The following is a 16921-nucleotide window of genomic DNA, read 5'->3' as shown; positions in this document are numbered from 1 at the left end:
GACACACACACACACACAAACACATACACACACAGTACTTTTGAAAAAACAGGGATGAAGTATTCAAAGAAAAAATCTCCTAAAATTATAGAAACACCTAAAACACACAAATGCACAATTTACAAGTTCTTGGTATTTTTACTTACCATCATAAGCACAATTATAAAGAAAGAGGATTACCAAAAAAGTTCAATATTACACAAAATGTTATAAATGTTATCAATTACCTGGGTGCATCAAGATGTAAACATTATGTAAACAAATCATTCAGATGACTAGTTTCTTTTCATCTGGATATTTTGGCCCTATGAATTTCCATTATAGTGTCAATATTAAAGACATAAGTCCACATGTTCTCACACTGTGTTATTTCTAACATTTAACCAAATTAACATTTACTTTTCAAAAACATATATAATTATGACAGCCAAAATGAGTACATTTTATTTTTTTCAACAGAGTGGCTTCAGAAACTCTTAAGGATTGAAAGATTGTAGAATTTAGAATTTGGGGTTAAATAATAGCTCGTAAAATTCAAACTGAATTTCACATACTCATTGTTACTGTTTATCTCATCAACATTTCCAGAAATATATATATATATATACAATTAAAAGCTCCTAACTGTGACTTTCATTAAGAGCTGATTCTCTTATACTTTCTCCATGATTTCTAGCATAAGCTATGTCAACTTATGTGTTTCCCCAAGGTCTAGTTCCAGGTTTTCTGTTCTTTTTTCAGTCACTCCATTAGACTAATAATCAGTTCCTGGGCTATAATTACTGTCTTCAATCTGATGATTCCCAGAGATTCCTGAGATATAGATATACCTCATATAGACAAAAATTTAGTTCCATATCTCTGTCTTCAAGGGGGATTTCTAAACAAAAGTGTCGATTTTGCCCCTAAGTCAAGCAAATTCATTATTTTCTCTATTTTGCTTTCAAATCTGTTATCTCTTCTATAATTTCTTATAATAGGTCTAACAGTTTTATCAATCATTTATGCTTGGAATCCTGCAGTATGCTTTGAATCACCTTTCCTTTAATTCATGGGCTGTGCTCAATTTTCCAAGTTCTGTTGATCTGGTGCTGTGAGACATCTCATATAATTGCCCATTCTGCTTCATTTCCATTGCTATTCGGCCCAGATCCTCATCACCTCATACTTTGTTTTCTACAGTAGCCTTCAGCATGGCTTTCCTTCTTTCAGCTCTCTCTTACACTCAATAGCTCTCCAGCACTTACTTCAAAATCCTTTACTCATGTTGTTATATCTTTTTCCACTTGATCATAATTGAAAAATTATTTCTATACAAAGAAACAAACTAGGACTACTTTATCTCAGATGAGGAAATTTGCTCCTACTATACTGAATTCAAAACTAAAATAATTCAATATTTTAGTTTCAGTATTTGAGTATAAATATAAAAGTCTTTACTGACCGACCTAAAGCTTGAAGTGATCTGCTTCCTCAGATTGATCCCATTTTAATGTGTTGAACATGCTATAAAATGTATTTTAATCTTGACTCTATTCCAGATATATAAGATCAGGGGCTTAAATTAGGGTCACAAATCATCAGGAAATAATAAGAATTTTAAAAGGAATACAGGTAGTATATATTGCTGTGAATTATTAAATAGATCTAGTATAGCCCACTTTATACATTCAACATTCTTAAGAGATTTAGAATACTTACTAAACAATCTAATATTTCTGCCAAAATCACTTTCACTTATGCAGCAATTTAATTTTTTTTTATTTTTGCAAGCAAAAAACTCCACAAAATTTTTTTCTTATTTTTTATAAATTGGTCCATAATTTCACCTCCCTTATGCTTTTCAATAAAATTTAATCTTCTGTCCTCCCCCTAAAAAAATCAATAATTTATTTCTTATGTCACTGAATATAACTGTGCAGCTGTAAGCCCCTTCTAACAGGAATCAAAAGCAGTAAAATTTTCATTCTAGTAAGCCAGTACCCTAATTATAGAGTAAATAGTGCCTGTTCTAAGTCAGAGTTTAGCTAGTCAGCTAGGATAAGCTTTAATTATTACAATGTTAAAGTATTGTCATGACAACACAGATCTTCTTTACCTTATTGCATTTTTTTTTTCTCTTTTGGAATGACAGTGGTAAGTGGCTATTTAGTCTCACACAAATATCCAACCAATTAAAGTACAGGACATTAGACTGCTACAGACCCCACTCTTACCCTTCAAACCTAAGAAGACGCCACATAAATACTCCTCCAGATGGAGAAGGAAAAATTCTACCCACCTTACCTGGAACATCCAAGGGTAGCTACTAAATATAGTCAATATTACATAATGTCACAGGAATAAATGTATTAATATGGCGATTTAAAAATATTATTTTACCAACAGTTCTTTTCTTTAAAACAAAATCAGAGACCAGAAGTTGAATACATATACAGAATCTCTTTGGGTGACATGTGAGTAGAGCCCTGGAATCCCACCAGAAACTGTGCCAATATTTCCCACTATCCAACTGAAAGCACTTGAAAAGGATTACATTGAGATGAGATTTTTAAAATGCTGCACTTGAAATCAGACAATAGTTTGGGCCCAGCCTCCCTATGAAGTGAGGGCAACTTTGGACAAGTCACTCACCATTTGAACTTTATTTTCTTCATTCATGCTGCCATGCTGCTGCTCAGTTGCTTCAGTCATGTTTGACCCTTTGCCAGCCTATGGACTGTCACCCACCAGGATCTTCTGTCCATGGGGTTCTCCAGGCAAGAATACCATTTCCTTCTCCAGGGAATCCCAACCCAGGTATCGAAACCATGTCTCTTACAATGTGTTATTCTTCATCCTGCTCACAGCACCAATTGTCTTGCTGTATCTCACTGTGCACACTGTTCGCTGAAACCATGGTAAGCAAGGTAAGAGCTAAGAGACTGGAAGAAAATGTGAGGAGTCTAGGAACTGCAGACCTGTTTATTCTCTCCTGGCTGGTGCAGAAGCCATAGCAGACACAACATAAGTGTGCACAACCCTTCTTTCTTGTCTTCCATTACCACTTTCACATCAACCCCCCTGAATACACCACTCCAGGCTCTAAAAAGTTCAATTCAACAGGTGATATCCCCATTACCACTTATTGTGAGTCATTTTCAGTTCAGTCACTCAGTCGTGTCCGACTCTTTGTGACCCCACGGACTGTAGCACACCAGGCTTCCCTGTCCATCACCAACAGCTAGAGCTTGCTCAAGTTCATGTCCATTGAGTTGATGATGCCATTTAACTATCTCATCCTCTGTCACCTCCATCTCCTCCTGCTGTCAGTATTTCCCACCATCAGAGTCTTTTCCAATGAGTCAGTTCTTTGCATCAGGTGGCTGAAGTATTGGAGCTTCAGCTTCAGCATCAGTCCTCCCAGGGAATATTCAGGATTGATTTCCTTTAGGATTGACTGGTTTGATCTCCTTGCTATTCAAGGAACTCTCAAGAATCTTCTCCAGCACCACAATTTGAAAGCATTAATTCTTCAGTGCTCAGCCTTTTTATGGTCCAACTTTCATAGCTGTACATGACTATCAGAAAAACCATAGCTTTGAGTATAGGGACTTGATCAGCAAAGTGATGTCTCTGCTTTTAAATATGCTGTCTAGGTTTGTCAGAGCTTTTCTTCCAAGGAGCAAACATCTTTGAGTTCCATGACTGCAGTCACTATCTGCAGAGATTTTGGAGCCCAAGAAAATAAAGTATGTCACTGTTTCCATGTTTTCCCCATTTATTTGCCATGAAATGATGGGACCAGATACCATGATCTTAGTTTTCTAAATGTTGAGTTTTAAGTCAGCATTTTTGCTCTCCTCTTTCACCTTCATGGGGCCCTTTAGTTCCATTTAGCTTTCTGCCATTAGGGTGGTGTCATCTACATATCTGAAATTATTAATATTTCTCCCCAAAACCTTGATTCCAGCTTGTATTTCTTCCAGCCTGGCATTTCACATCAGGTACTCTGCTTATCAGTTAAATAAGCAGGGTGACAATATACAGCCTTGATGCACTCCTTTCACAATTTTGAACCAGTCCATTGTCCCACGTCTGGTTCTAACTGTTGCTTCTTGGCCTGCATTCAAGTTTCTCAGGAGGTAGGTAAGGTGGTCTTTTATTCTCATTTCTTTAAGAATTTTCCACAGTTTGTTGTGATCCACACAGTCAAAGGCTTTATTGTAGTCAGTGAATGAGAAGTAGATGTTTTCCTGGAATTTGCTTGCTTTTTCTATGATCCAATGAATGTTGGCAATTTGATCTCTGGTTCCTCCGCCTTTTCTAAATCCAGCTTGAGCGTGTGGAAGTTCTCAGTTTACATACTGTTGAAGCCTAGCTTGAAGGATTTTGAGCATTACCTTGCTAGCGTGTGAAATGAGCAGAATTGTGCAGTAGTTCCCTTCTTTATCTGTTGGGAGCCGTCCTGGAACTACTGCCGGGTGACAAAGTCACAGCACCAATCAAGAAGAAACTGCAAAGCGTTTCTCTCCAGGATCGGAATCTTCGCTCCTTCCTGTTTCTGTGCTTCTGTTGTAGCTAGCTGTGTTTCTTTCTTTCTGTTGGGAGCCGTTCTGGAACTACTGCCGGATGACAAAGTCACGGCACCAATCAAGAAGAAACTGCAAAGCGTTTCTCTCCAGGATCGGAACCTTTCCTCCTTCCTGTTTCTATGCTTTTGTTGTGGCTAACTCTGTTTCATTCTTTGATGGCTGGAGTTGTAGGGGCTTCCATGATGAGATCATGAGAGTTCAATAAAAAGAAAAATGATCCCTTGCCCCAGAGAAACATTCCAAAAATGATTAAACCTACTGAGGCCCCTGACTGGTGGGTCCCTAACATTCAGCCAGGGAATAAAGCCATGATCATTTGGAAAACAAGCCCTAAGCCTATTGTGACCTGGCCTCATGAGGAAGTTGTTACTGATGACTGGAAAACTTGGGTCATGTATCAGGGAAAGTTACAGAAACTAAGCCAATTGCCTTTTCCCCTCAAAATCTAAGCACAAACGGAAAAGATATATATAAATTGTATTGTAAATAGTTTCTAGGTAACTGCAAAAGATTTCCCCTTGCCAGAAATAGTCTTGTGGTATGTGGGTAGATGGTAAACAAGCCACCACTGACAATGGCTGTACTATGAAAAACTTTGCCCTTAGCCACCGCTATAGTTTTTAGTCATTGAAGCAAGACGCTGTACTCACTGTAGTAGCAGGCTGTACAAAATAAGCAGATGGAATAATATGATTTATATATTATGTTTCAGTAAAATAAAAATAGGTTTCGGGGTAAACATGTAACCAAAATGTGACAATAGACTAAGAAAAAACTTTTAACACATCTTAGAATCAGGGGATGGTGATCTAAATGGAAAAATATTGTAAGAATCATTACGTAGAAGATCATATGCTATATAAATAGAAACTAAAGCAATAAAGTGTGTGGTCTTTGGGCCATCAAAAAAAACTCTCTGTCTCTTTTCCTTTCGCCGACGCCATTCATCCCTTGGGGACCCCTGGACCAGCTGGAGCGGGAGTCCGGCATTTATCCAGTTCAATTCCATTGTTAATCATTAGAGTCACTCTCATGCATATATCTCAGTTTTCTTGCTGCTCTCTATCTTCTTCTTGGTAGAGCAAAACCAAAGTCCTAGCTGAATTCAACTTTCCACCATTTCTACACCTGTACATGTATAAGCGAATAAGCTAAAGAAAAACATAAACAGCTTTCAATGTTCATTTTAAATTCATGATCATATTCCTCATTAGACCCTAACACTGAACAGCAAAACATTCTCACTCTCAATTTCCACCTTCTCATTTATTCAAACTTGTATCACCATCGTTATTCCCAATCTCACTTCCCATTTCACTAACTTCCCGTTTCACTATGGGCCTTAATTTCCATTTCACTAATGAAGTTGAAGCAAAGAGCAGAAACCTTACACCTCATCAACTTTGTTATCAGTATCTGTATATATATTATTCTACCTTTCTGATTGCTAAAAGATTAATCATCCACGCTGTTCAGTTCAGATTATTTGCTCAGTCATGTACAACTCTTTGCAACCCCATGGGCTGCAGCACACCAGGCTTCCCTATCCATCACCAACTCCTGGACCTTGCTCAAACTCATGTTCATTGAGTTGGTGATGCCATGCAACTATCTCATCCTCTGTGTTCCCCTTCTCCTCCTGCCTTTAATCTTTCCCAGCATCAGAGTCTTTTTTGCTCAGTCATGTACAACTCTTTGCAACCCCATGGGCTGCAGCACACCAGGCTTCCCTATCCATCACCAACTCCTGGACCTTGCTCAAACTCATGTTCATTGAGTTGGTGATGCCATTCAACTATCTCATCCTCTGTGTTCCCCTTCTCCTCCTGCCTTTAATCTTTCCCAGCATCAGAGTCTTTTCCAGTGAGTCAGTTCTTCGCATCCAGTGGCCAAAGTATTGGAGTTTCAGCTTCAGCATCAGTCCTTCTGATGAATATTCAGGACTGACTTCCTTGAGGAATGACTGGTTGGATTTCCTTGCAGTCCAAGGGACTCTCAAGGGTCTTCTCCAACACCACAGTTCAAAAGCATCAGTTCTTCGGCACTCAGCTTTCTTTATACTCCAACTCTCACACCCATACATGACTACTGGAAAAACCATAGCCTTGACTAGACGGACATTTGTCAGCAAAGTAATGTCTCTGTTTTTTAATATACTGTCTAGGCTGGTCATAGCTTTTCTTCTGAAGAGCAACTGTCTTTTTATTTCATGGCGGCAATCACCATCTGCAGTGATTTTGGAGCCAAAGAAAATAAAGTCTGACACTGTTTCCATTGTTTCCCCATCTTTGCCATGAAGTGATGGGACTGGATGCCATGATCTTAGTTTTCTGAATGTTGAGTTTTAAGCCAACTTTTTCACTCTCCTCTTTCACTTTCATCAAGAGGCTCTTTAGTTCTTTGTTTTCTGTCATAAGGGTGGTGTCATCTGCGTATCTGAGGCAATTGATATTTCTCCCAGAAATCTTGATTCCAGCTTGTGTTTCATCGCCCGGCATTTCACAAGATGTACTCTGCATATAAGTTAAATAAGGAGGGTGACAAAATGCAACCTTGAAGTACTCCTTTCCTGATTTGGAACCAGTCTGTTGTTTCATGTCCAGTTCCAACTGTTGCTTCTTGACCTGCATGCAGATTTCTCAGGAGGCAGGTAAGGTTGTTGCTTTTTCGATGATCCAATGGATGTTGGCAATTTGCTCTCTGGTTCCTCTGCTTTTTCAAAATCCAGCTTTAACATTGGGAAGTTCATAGTTCATGTTCTGTTGAAGCCTGACTTGGAGAATTTTGCACATTACTTTGCTAGCATGTGAAATGAGTGCAATTGTGTGGTAGTTTGAACATTCTTTGGCAATGCCTTTCTTTGGGATTGGAATGAAAACTGATCTTTTCCAGTCCTGTGGCCACTGTTGAGTTTTCTAAATTTGCTGGCATATTGAGTGCAGTACTTTAATAGCATCATCTTTTAGGATTTGAAATATTTCAACTGGTATTCCATCATCTCCACTAGCTTTGTTCATAGTGATGCGTCCTAAGGCCCACTTGACATTCCAGAATGTCTGGCTCTAGGTGAGTGATCACACCCATGCTGTTATCTAAAGCCAGTTTGTCCACTTGCATACTAATTCCCATTTTCTTTCATGTCATTTTAAAGACTGCTCCTCTTTGATTCCTGCATTATTAATGCCTCTTTACCAGATTATTACCATCAGCACAAAAGGATACTGTTATATCTGCTATCTTAAAGGAATTTTCCATACAACCCACTTCCTCTGTCTGTACTGCTGTTTCTCTAACAGAAACAGCTTCAATTCTTCAACTAAGATTTAAAACAAAATAGTTCCATATTTCCTGTTCTTGGCTCTCAGACTCACTTCATTCTCAGTCTCATCTTCATCAATTTTATATTTCCAGATGCTCAGGTCAAAACATTGCAGTCAGTCTTGACTTCCTCTTCTTACTCATATGCCCAAGCTAATGTGTCATATTCTGTTTGTTCTATCTTCAAAATATAATCTGAATCCAGCCAGAAGATGTATATATAGTTTGCTGAGTTTAGCCACTGCTGAGCATACTGCAAACTCAGCTGTGGCCACAGGACTGGAAAAGGTCAGTTTTCATTCCAATCCAAAGAAAGGCAATGCCAAAGAATGTTCAAACTATTGCACAATTGCACTCATCTCACACGCTATCAAAGTAAAGTGCAAAATTCTCCAAGCCAGGCTTCAACAGAACATGAATTGTGATCTTCCAGATGGTCAAGAAGGATTTCAAAAAAGCAGAGGAACCAGAGATCAAATTGCCAACATCTATTGGAGCATCAAAAAAGCAAGAGAGTTCCAGAAAAATATCTACTTCTGCTTTGTTGACTATGCCAAAGCCTTTGACTGTGTGGATCACAACAAACTGTGGGAAATTCTTCAAGATATGGGAATACCAGACCACCTTACCGGCCTCCTGAGAAATCTGCATGCAGGTCAAGAAGCAACAGTTGGAATCTGATGTGGAACAACAGACTGGTTCCAAATCGGGGAAGGAGTACGTCAAGGTTGCATATTGTCACCCTCTTTATTTAACTTATATGCAGAGTGCGTCATGCAAAATTCCAGACTAGATGAAGCACAAGCTGGAATCAAGATTTCTGGGAGAAATATCAATAACCTCAAATACGCAGATGACACGACCCTTATGGCAGAAAGCGAAGAACTAAAGAGCCTCTTGATGAAAGTGAAAAAGGAGAGTGAAAAAGTTGGCTTAAAACTCAACATTCAGAAAAGATCATGGCATCCGGTCCCATCACTTCATGACAAAGATGGGGAAATAATGGAAACAGTGTCAGACTTTATTTTCTTTGGCTCCAAAATCACTGCAGATGGTGATTGCCACCATGAAATAAAAAGACAGTTGCTCTTCGGAAGAAAAGCTATGACTAGCCTAGACAGTATATTAAAAAACAGAGACATTACTTTGCTAATAAATGTCCATCTAGTCAAAGCTATGATTTTTCCAGTAGTCATGTATGGATGTGAGAGTTGGACTATAGAGAAAGCTGAGTGCTGAAGAACCGATGCTTTTGAACTGTGGAGTTGGAAAAGACTTTAGAGTCCCTTGGACTTCAAGGAGATCCAATCAGTCAAACCTAAAGGAAATCAGTCTTGAATATTTATTGGAAGGACTGATGCTGAAGCTGAAACTCCAATACTTTGGTCATCTTATGTGAAGAATTGAGTCATTGGAAAAGACCCTGATGCTGGGAAAGATTGAAGGCAGGAGGAGAAGGGGACAACAGAGGATGAGATGGTTGCATGGCATCACTGACTCGATGGACATGTGTTTGAGCAAGCTCTGGGAGTTGGTGATGACAGGGAAGTCTGGAGTGCTGCAGTCCATGGGGTCGCAGAATTGGACACAACTTAGTGACTGAACTGAACTGAATACACACACATACACACCGTTGTTGGTGTTGTTTAATTGCTAAGTCATGTCTGATTCTTTTGCAATGCCATGGACTGTAGCCCACCAGGCTCCTCTGTCCATGGGAATTTCCAGGCAAGAATGCAAGAAGACTGGAGTGGGTTGCCATTTCCTACTCCAGGGTATGTTCCTGACCCAGGGATTAAACTCAAGTCTCTAGCATTGGCAGGTGGATTCTTTACCCCTGAGCCATTAGGGAAGCCCTGCTCTATAAATATTGTTGAATAAATAAGTTAAAATTTTTCCCTGAAATCTTTAGCTATATGACTAACAATCCAATAATAATAAAAGCTGTTTGGAGAGAAAAACTGTTTTTCTTCTCAATTATGCAATATAATGGTTAAAATTAATTTGAGTAACTTATCTTTATTCTGTTCAAGGAAACTTGTTCTTTAATAGAAATTAATAAAATGAATATTGGTATTCAGAAAATACTTGTCCCTTGATCTTTTATCATGTTAAAAATGTTTATAAATCAAAACAAGAGATGATAAGCAATTGCTTTTGATGTATCATATATTTAAAGGAATGCATATGAAGTAATTAGGTTGGGAAATTTTTCTTGGTAGTTTTTTATCTACAAATAAAGTTCTGAGAACATAATATCTTATATTAAAAGAATAGAGCAATATAAAAGCCTAAATTAAAAAAATAATCTTAACAGTAACATCTTGCCAGAATAATAAAATCAAGAATATTTTGTTTGGTATTGCTACATCCCCTATAAGGTCTTATAATTATAATATAAGGTTTTATAATACCTTATAATTATGTATTTTAGCTTTAACTTTCCATGCTCAACATGTCATTTAGGTTGTCCCTTAATTTTAAGTATGTTGATGTCTATCATGAGCCTCTCTCCTAGTGAGCTCAGTTAGGATTTGAAGAAACATGTTAAAATCCTTCAAATGAATTTACCTACCACTCTGGGGCCCTCCTTCTGTACCTTCACATCTCCTTGAGCATACTGCAAAGAGTGTATTGAAATATCTTATCTTCAGTTTTATCTACAATTCCTCAATCCTTCCACTAGTATTCTTTATAATAGCAGAAAATAAGTTTTATTAATCTTTTCATGAATTTCATAATAATCACAATCCGGGATTCAGGACATATCTGTTGGAGTTTGTATGAAATGATTACTAAAAGATCTTATGACTAATAAAAGTCAACTTCCCAAGAATTATTTGTACTATGAAGAAGAGGGCCTAACCAATTTATGTGCTGCACTGTGCTTAGTCACTCAGTCACATCTGACTCTTTGCAACCCCATTGACTGTAGCCCCCTAGGCTCCTCTGTCCATAGCAATTCTCCAGGCAAGAATACTAGAATGGGTTGCCATGCCCTCCTCCAGGGGATCTTCCCAACCCAGGGACTGAACCCAGGTCTCCCACATTGCAGGCAGATTCTTTACCATCTGAGCCACCAGGGAAGCCCAAGAGTCCTGGAGTGGGTAGCCTGTCCCTTCTCCAGAAGATCTTCCTGACCCAGGAATCAAACCAGAGTCTCCTGCATTACAATCAGATTCTTTACCAGCTGAGCTACCAGGGAAGCCCTATTCAATTTATAACTGGTGCTTATAAAGAGGAGATAATATTTATCAGTGTGATTAAACAAAATCCCCTAGTTTTTATACCTTATAAGGTTTTATCCCTGACCTTGGTTCAAAGAGCCACTCCATTTCAAAAGTTAGATTATATACCAAAAGCATGTGTTTCCTAAAGGAGATTATTTAACAACCTCAAGCATCTGTACAGTATATTTTATGAATTGTTATTTCAAGGAGCTAGATATGGCTTCTTTAGCTTATATGCAGAGTACAACATGCAAAATACTGGGCTGGAAGAATCACCAACTGGAATCGAGACCGCCAGGAGAAATATCAATACCTCAGATATGCATATGACACCACCCTAATGGCAGAAAGCAAAGAGGAACTAAAGAATCTCTTGATGAAGGTGAAAGAGGAGAGTGAAAAAATTGGCTTAAAATTCAACACTCAGAAAACAAAGATCATGGTATCCAGTCCCATTGTGTGTGCATGATAAATTGCTTCAGTCTTGTCTGACTCTTTGTGACCCTATAAACTGCAGCCCGCCTGGCTCTTGGGCCCATGGGATTCTCCAGGCAAGAATACTGGAGTGGGTTGCCATTTCCTTCTCCAGGGGATCGTCCTAACCCAGGGATTGAACCTGGGTCTCCTTCAATGCCGGTGGATTTTTTTTTACCAGTGAGCATGGCAAATGGATGGGGGAAAAGTGGAAACAATGACAGATTTTATTTTATTTGGCTCCAAAATCACTGCAGATGGTGACTGCACCGATGAAGTTCAAAGATGCTTGCTCCTTTGAAGAAAAGCTTTGACAAACCTAGACTGCGTATTTAAAAGTCGAGACATCACTTTGTCGACAAAGGTTTGTGTAGTCAAAGCTATGGTTTTTCCAGGAGTCATGTATGGGTATGAGAGTTAGACCTTAAAGGAGGCTGAGCACCAAAGAATTGATGCTTTGGAACTATGGTGCTGGAGAAGACCCTTGAGAGTCCTTTGAACAGCAAGGATATCAAACCAGTCAATTCTAAAGTAAATCCACCATGAATTTTCATTGGAAGGACTGATGCTGAAACTGAAGCTTCCTCCAATACTTTGACACCTGATGAAAGAGCTGACTTATTGGAAAAGACTCTGATGCTGGGAAATATTAAGGGCAGGAGGAGAAGGGAGTGACAGACAATGAAATAGTTGGATGGCATCATCAAATCAATGGACATGAGTTTGAGTATACTCCGTGAGATAGTGAAGGACAGGGAAGTCTGATGTGCTGCAGTCCATGGGGGTCACAAAGAGTTGAGCACAATGAGTGAGTGAACAACAACAACAGATCCGAGGTTCTCCTATTGTTCTGGTCATGATATCCTGGCTAGTTAAATATCTTCTAAATTCTTCATTTGTGTAACATTTTGTTTCCCACTCTGTTCAGTATCTTGGAATGAATATTGCAAATTTTGCTATCTTTTGAGAAGGATTTATTTTTTTAAGACTCTCTTAAAGAAGACTATGCAATCCAGTTTTATATATTTTAAAAATATTTTTACATAATTTATTTCTGAGTGTTCTTTCTAACTTTATTTGTGATGACTTTAAGAATTACTTTTCTAAGAAACCATGGCTAATGTAAATCCATCAGCACATATAAGTCAATGATTTCTTTAATTATTTTCAGTAGGTACTTAGAATCCTCTCTAACAGTGATTAACCAACTCAACAAACTATTTTGCCACTTACAATTCACCTCATTTCACAATAGTAATGAATGCACAGAAAATTGTTCCTTATACTCAACCTAGGGAGTACACTATCATTAACGTCCTCCTAATATTAGCACTTATTATCTCACCAGCTGATGATGTCTTTAAAGGAGCAAAGTGGAGAGATAATCAATCAAAATCATTCACTTGATGCTTATTATGCACTTATCCAGTGATGGAAATTGGGGCTCCCCTGGTGGCTCAGATAGTAAGATCCACCTGCAATGCAGGAGTCCTGGGTTCAATCACCAGGTTGGGAAGATCCTCTGGAGAAGGGAATGGCTACCCACTCCCGTATACTTTCCTGAAGTACTCCACGGACAGAGGAGCCTGGCGAGCTATAGTCCATGGGGTCACAAAGAGTCAGACATGATTGAGCAACTAACACTTTCAGTGTCTTTCAACGATGCAAATTAAGAGCACATTAAAGTGGGTTATATACACTCTGGTTCTCTGAAAAGTTATCCTATTAGATATGGCAATCAGCTAGAGCTCAACATTAAGACAATAAACAATTGCTAGACTATAGATATGACTTTAAAGGACAATAACTGATAATTGGATACAAAAGATTTATTTCCTTAAAGATCTTATAGTGAATAAAAAAGAGTTTGTCATTCTAGACAAGGGAAACGAGCACAGAAGAATAAAGTTGAGATCTACAGGGGGATGATAAAAAGACCAAGCACCTTTCTAACTGGTAACCATGAAAGACTCATTTGGATAGATAAGATGAAGTCATCAAATTCATTTACTGATTTTTTAAATTCAACAAATATACCCTGAATTCCTCCTGCATTTGTAGGCAGATTATCACCTGAGAAGCCCAAATTATCTTCATTAATTGAGTGTCTTTATGTGGGGTGTACTTATCCACTAAAAGCTTTGAATAATTTTGAACACTAAGTTGATATATAGTCATAGACAGTATCAATATTTTTTAAAAATGTTTTGTAGATTAATTGAATATTTTTACCCTGAAATTTCTGAGTATGTTAAGGCTTTATTAAATATCATATTTGGCCACAGTTTGAAGTTTTGATAGTAATGATAATCAAGTAACCACAAGAAATAATTTTAAAGCATTTTTTCCTATAAATATGAAGAAGAAGTATATGGAATAATTATTTTAGAGTTTACTATCTATAAATAAATTTAAATTAATGCATACTGGATCATAAAAGTGAATGAATGCAGCACTCAGGAAAATCTTTCAACATAATAACTAAACATGAAGCACATCTAGGTTATAAAATTTAAATAGCTTGAAAAGTATAACACTTCCATCCATCCTCCTTACCCCAAAGTTCCTCATCCCTGAAGTAACAATTATTTTTACTTATCTCACTGGAATTTATCTCAGAAAGAAGATGGTTTATTTATAGATACAATTCTTTTTCTAATTTTACAAAATATATATTGAATATGCTTTTAATCCTATTAGCAAACACGACCCTTGTAGTTTTTCAACTTGATAGATTTCCAAATCCACAAAAAGTATGTCATGTCAGAAAGCATGAATGCATCTTTGATTTAGAGAGATAGGAAGTAAGATTAGGAGTCAATTGTTTAGTAGAAAACATCACTTACTCCCATTGCTTTTGATTTTTACCATGTCCCTAGGGTAAAGCTAATTATTATATCTGGGAATCAGAGAAACACTGCTACCATTAGAAACTTATTATCAGAAACTACTTATTGTCAGACACACTGCTACTATTACAATAACATGTTGGATTTTCATGTTGAAGATTGAAGACCATACTTAGTAGAAAAAAAATCTTTTCATAAGAATCTTTTTCCCATTTACAGTTAACACAATTTGAAATACACTATAGCAAATTTTTTTGTTCAAGTAAACTTTTTTGATTTTTCCAGGCTGAATTAAGATGTACCTCCTTAAAATGTATCACTTCAAGGAGGTTTCCCTCTGCCTTCCCTTCATGTACACTCTTGCTATGCTCATGATACTCACCAAAGCTGTTTAGGAATTTACCATAATAGTTTGGTCTATGAGTTCCAATAAGCGATGAAATTTTCCAGCAGTTTATGGTATAGGTGCTAAACAAGTGTAAACTAAACATTAGCCTCTGTTGCTCAGTTTTGATTGTGAACTTGTAGATGATTTAATGGAACACAAGGCAAATGGCTGATTTCTTGATATTTATTGGTTGTATTAAACTAAATTGAAAGACTGAAAATCAACCAAAAATATTTCAAAAGAAAAAGCCAATAAATAAATCTCTAATTAGATTATTTTAATGAAACCTCTACCTTTCATGGTACCACTCTGTGCCTGACTTTGTCCTCAATATCTTTCTCTTCATCCCTATTTATTCTGTCCTATCAATTGCCTCCTTACTCTATTATTTATTTTCCTCTGTCTTCCTCATTTCTCTTGTTTGTCTTTTCTCCTTTCCCACTTCAGTTTTTCTCCCTTAGAAAATCACATACAACACACACAAATACAGACACACACACAGCCCAAATAGTTTTGTTTATTTGATCTTTCCTTACCGGGATGAAGATGTAGGCTCAGTTGTTTGTCTTTGCACACGTGCATGTTTAGTTAAATGTTCTTTTACAGCAGTTTGGACTTCGGCTGGGATATCAGGGGAAGTGTGGCTGATTTTTATTGCAGGCTCAATAACTTTTAGTGCTGGTTCTCCATTTTCTTTAATCTCTTTTTTCTCTTCAGTCTCAAAAACTTCAGTGGGAGCACTTGACATGCTCTGTGGAAGGGTGCTGACATTGGAAGTCATGGGTTTGCTCTTCCAGAAAGGCCAGCATAACTTCCAGAAGACAAAAAGTGAAACAACCAATAAGGCCAGGCCACAAAAGCTGACAACAACTGCTAACAGGCTGACCGAAATATCTGGAAAAAAATTACAATATAGGAGAAATAGTAAGTCATTGATAACGTATATAGTAGAGCAGTAATGGTAGGATAATGTGATATTATGGTTATTATTAATAGTATGCTGATTTAGTTTCAAAAATTTACTTTGAAGTACTTTTGTAGGGAGGAAATATTAATAACTATGTCTGTTCTCTATGTTTGCATCTCATTCCTGCCCTGGAAATAACTTCATCTATACCACTGATGACATAGATGGGTGGAATGGGGGGAGGTGGGAAGGAGGTCCAAGAGGGAGGGAAAATATGTATATTTACATATAGTTCATTCACTTCATTGTACAGAGGAAACTAACATAATATTGTAAAGCAATTATACTCCAACTATATATACATATATATATATATATATTCAAAGGAAAGAATTGAAAAATTCTATCCCAGGAAGTTTCCAGTTGTATACAAGAAAAGCATGATATATATATATATATATATATATATATGTGTATATATATATATGTGTATATATATATATATATAATTTCCAAGTATAGTACAAGGGGGTCCAAGAGTTTGCAAAATGAAAGTTAGCTCCTTGCAACCTACCTTGAAGTCATGAAGTTTAACATGCTCTGAGACTGTATACAACAAGAAAGCCTTCTGTTGGCTTCATCTTTGATCTACAGATGCAACCTTCTTACTCTCTAAGCAGTAATAGTGTTAAATATTTGTATAAGCTGATTTCTGTGGTCTAAATGAGAATGTGTGTGTGCTAAGCAGCTTCAGCCATGTCTGACTCTTTGTGACGCTATGGATCGGAGCCTGCCAGGCTCCTCTGTCCATAGGATTCTCCAGGCAAGAAGACTGGAGTGGGTTGCCATGCCCTTCTCCAGGGAACCTTCCCAATCCAGGTATTAAACTCATGTCTCTTATGTCTCTTGCACTGGCAAGCAGCATCTTTACCGCTAGCACCACCTGGGACACATTACTAATAGAGAATGAGTACACAGTTAGTTGTATTTTCAAACTCCATGTGTGTGTGTGTGTACTCAGTCACTCAGTCATGTTGGACTCTTTGTGTCCCCATGGACCCGCCAGGCTCTTTCGTTCATGGAATTTTCCAGGAAAGAATACTGGAGCAGGTTGCCATTTCCTACTCCAGGGATCTTCCCAACCCAGGAATCAAACCAGCATGCATCTCTTGCACTTCCTG

General features: G+C 37.6%; 1 protein-coding gene across 4 annotated transcripts in view; it reads right to left on the bottom strand.

The window, feature by feature from the left end:
* The window catches only part of SYT10 (synaptotagmin 10), a 187750-nt gene that overhangs the window by 55367 nt on the left and 115462 nt on the right, over positions 1-16921 (bottom strand). For all 4 annotated transcript variants that reach the window (XR_014082402.1, XM_081591569.1, XM_081591567.1 and 1 more), the window contains one exon: positions 15370-15727. Coding sequence is in view for 3 of the 4 variants with exons in the window: in XM_081591567.1 (XP_081447693.1) it covers positions 15370-15727 (358 nt within the window). In the remaining variant the exon portion in view is untranslated. The remainder of the gene's footprint in view (positions 1-15369; positions 15728-16921) is intronic.

The sequence above is a fragment of the Giraffa tippelskirchi genome, chromosome 4 (genome assembly GCF_054371585.1).
Source record: "Giraffa tippelskirchi isolate mGirTip1 chromosome 4, T2T-mGirTip1v1.2.pri, whole genome shotgun sequence".
NCBI classification, from domain to species: Eukaryota; Metazoa; Chordata; class Mammalia; order Artiodactyla; family Giraffidae; genus Giraffa; species Giraffa tippelskirchi.
Note: the sequence above shows the minus strand (reverse complement) of the source record. Positions and strands in the feature narration are given on the sequence as shown.